The following is a 3083-nucleotide window of genomic DNA, read 5'->3' as shown; positions in this document are numbered from 1 at the left end:
AGTAAAAGGTGACTTTGTCATTTTACCCATTAAACTGATTCACACACATCAAATGGCTCAAAGTCAAAGATGTTAGAAGTCCATCTTTATGCAACTTCTGAATGCGTTTCGCGTTTATGTGTCCTAAACGACAATGCCATAAGTAAGTAGGATTAGTATCGCTTGATCTATGTTTTTTGCTGTCTATGTTAAGGACATCTTTGTCTAAGTCTAGGTAATATAGACCATTAGACCTCTTAGCAGTGGCATAAAACATTGAATTCAAATAAACAGAGAAACAACCTTTCTCAATTGTAAATGAAAACCCTTCATTATCCAAAACAGGAATAGAAATAATGTTTTTGGTAATAGCAGGAACAAAAAAATTATTAAGCTCTAATATTAATCCAGAAGGCAAAGGTAGACTATAAGTCCCAACTGCAACGGCTGCAACTCTTGCACCATTTCCAACTCGCAGTTCCACCTCTCCTTTAGCCAAAGTTCTACTCCTTCTTAGTCCCTGCACATTCGAAGTAATGTGAGAAACACAACCGGTATCAAATACCCAAGAAGTAGAGGTTGCTAAATTAATGTCAATGACATAGATACCTGAAGAAGAAGCCCCAGACTTCTTATCCTTCAAGTACTTTGGGCAGTTACGCTTCCAATGACCTATTTGATCACAATAGAAGCACTTGGCATTTGCGGCCACCTTTGGCTTTGCCTTTGCCTGTGGCTTAATAGCAGTCTTAGTGGCAACTTGCTTGCCCTTATCTTGCTTTTTCTTGCCAGCCCATTCCTTCTTAAAACCCTTTTCCTTTTGAACCATAAGAACTTCCTTCTTAGGTGCAATAGTGATGTTTTGCTCGGCAGTCATGAGCATCCCATGCAACTCAGCAAGGGTTTTCGACACCCCGTTCATATTGAAATTCAATCGAAACGTATTGAACCCCTTATGAAGTGAGTGCAGAATGATGTCAGTAGCCAACTCTTGGCTATAAGGAAAGCCCAACCTCTCCATGGCTTCAAAATAACCAATCATTTAGAAGACATGAGTGGCGACCGGCTTGCCTTCAACTAACGAACACTCAAGAATAGCCTTGTGAGTTTCATACCTCTCTATCCGAGCTTGTTGTTGAAACGGTTTTCAACTGTCGGATAATGCTATAGGCATCCAAGCTTGCAAACCTCTTTTGAAGGCTTGGTTCCATAGCCGCTAGCATAAGGCAAGTAACAATTACTGACCTTTCTGCAACGGCCTTATGGGCCTCTTTCTCAGCATCAGTAGAGGTAGTTAAAATGGGATCGGGGTTTCAAGAACATCCTCTCGACCTTCGGACCTAAGAACAATTCTTAGATTCCTTTCCCAATCAAGGAAGTTGTTCCCTTCAATTTATCCTTCTCAAGGATTGAACGTAAGTTAAAAGGTGAATTATTGTTGTTACCAGACATGATATCTACATAGAAGATGCAAAAAGTATAAGTATGTTTATCATAATAGCTTTTAACAAATTTTAAACACTTAAAAATATAAGCTATGCACTTGACCAATTTTAACGTGTCCCTTTTTTTTTTGAATCAAGTGGTTCTAAAATCCTATCAAACATGATTTATAACTGGACTTTGGCCTCAACTTAAAACCAAGTTTAAAAGGTAAGTAAACTCCTTTACTAATTACAACATTTGTAATTTAGTTAATGGGTGTTTGCTAAGGTGATTACCTCCCAGGTAAGGAAGTTACCCACAACGTTGGGGAGAGCCTTCCTAATCCTAGACAGAGCTTGTCACCCAAACACAAAACCCAAAAATTTGCTACAAAATCCAAAACCGTTTTGATGATTTTGTTGGGCCAAACCAAACTAAACTTGCAAATTTCGGAAATTTACTCTACTTAGCCCAAGATTGAAAGTAATACTCTGCTTTGGCAGAACTATTACTAACGATCAAGTTTTAGTAGGTGTTTATTTGGAATAGCAAAAACCCAATATTTTATTTAAGGGACCTAAGTAAATTATTATGTTGATTTAATTACTAGTGAACATTTAAATAATTAAATCACAAGCATAATAAACTTAGAAAGCATTTAAAAGCAATATTTAAATGCATAAAATAAAATGTGATCCTAGTATGGCCCCTAAACCTAAAGACTACTCTTTAAGGCTCCCTTGTTGAATCACCATGGATCTCCATCCTTGTGCTTCATAGGATAAGATTGAATCACCATTCTTCTTATTACTACTTGAATAAATATTTTTGAAATTATAAACTAAAATATTACAAAAATACCAACGATGCGTAGATCGTATTTAGATTACAAAAATACATTAACGATACGCAGATCGTATTTTCTATCCAAGTTTTGGGCCATACTAGTCACCGCATGCATTCATAATATCATATATATAAAACATGCATTTTAATCAACTATTAAAATAAATTATCATGTTTTAACAACTTTAAAACATAATAACACCATGAAGATTTAATCTCACATTAAATCCTATGGTTGGAACCTTAAGACAAAATTTAACCATATTATAATTTCATCTCACAAAGGCTTTAAAATATTAATCAAACAAATTTAATCATATTAAACTTAAAGAAAAATTAAAGCAATTGTAGGCACCACATATAATTTAATCATATTAAAAAAAAAAAATTAACATGATGACTAACCACATAAAGAGGCATGGAAGAATTAATCAACTATTAATACTAACAACCTAAAATGTAATTAACATCATAATAATAAAAATAATAATAGTTACTAACTTCTTAGTAACCCCCTTTAAAATTAACTAGTCAATTATCACATATAATTAACTAATAAAATTAAAGCTCATTATTTTAAGGAAAAATTGTCAAGAATAAGTCAACCTTTGCGTTGACCACTTTTGACAAGTCAACCTTCATTTATTCCAGTAGCAAGTAAAGCTTGTACATGAATTAGCTTTTAACGAGTTATTTTACTTATGACCTGAACAACCCCTACAATTTTGTTCAGTTTTAAGTTTCTCATATAACTTTTATAAAATTCAAGCAGTGCAAATATGTTCTAGAGAACAATTTAATGAGTTCTAGAATACACACCTGTTAAAACTGAA

The 3083-nt window shown here is 34.0% G+C and overlaps 1 protein-coding gene across 1 annotated transcript; it reads right to left on the bottom strand.

Moving 5' to 3' along the window:
* Positions 1 to 369: 369 nt before the first annotated feature.
* On the bottom strand, positions 370 to 1113 carry LOC130590568 (uncharacterized). The gene is made up of 2 exons (XM_057393074.1): positions 589 to 1113; positions 370 to 499 (listed from the first exon to the last, which is right to left on the bottom strand). Exons 1-2 carry the CDS (start codon positions 1019 to 1021, stop codon positions 483 to 485), a joined length of 450 nt encoding a protein of 149 aa, XP_057249057.1. The 5' UTR covers positions 1022 to 1113; the 3' UTR covers positions 370 to 482.
* Between the last annotated feature and the right edge of the window lie 1970 nt (positions 1114 to 3083).

Source organism: Beta vulgaris, chromosome 2 (assembly GCF_026745355.1).
Source record: "Beta vulgaris subsp. vulgaris cultivar EL10 chromosome 2, EL10.2, whole genome shotgun sequence".
Classification (NCBI taxonomy): Eukaryota; Viridiplantae; Streptophyta; class Magnoliopsida; order Caryophyllales; family Amaranthaceae; genus Beta; species Beta vulgaris.
This window is presented reverse-complemented; position numbering and strand designations above follow the sequence as displayed.

Excerpts from the sequence above, each read along its gene's own strand:
- LOC130590568 (XM_057393074.1), bottom strand. The coding sequence starts at position 1,021 with ATGATTGGTTATTTTGAAGCCATGGAGAGGTTGGGCTTTCCTTATAGC.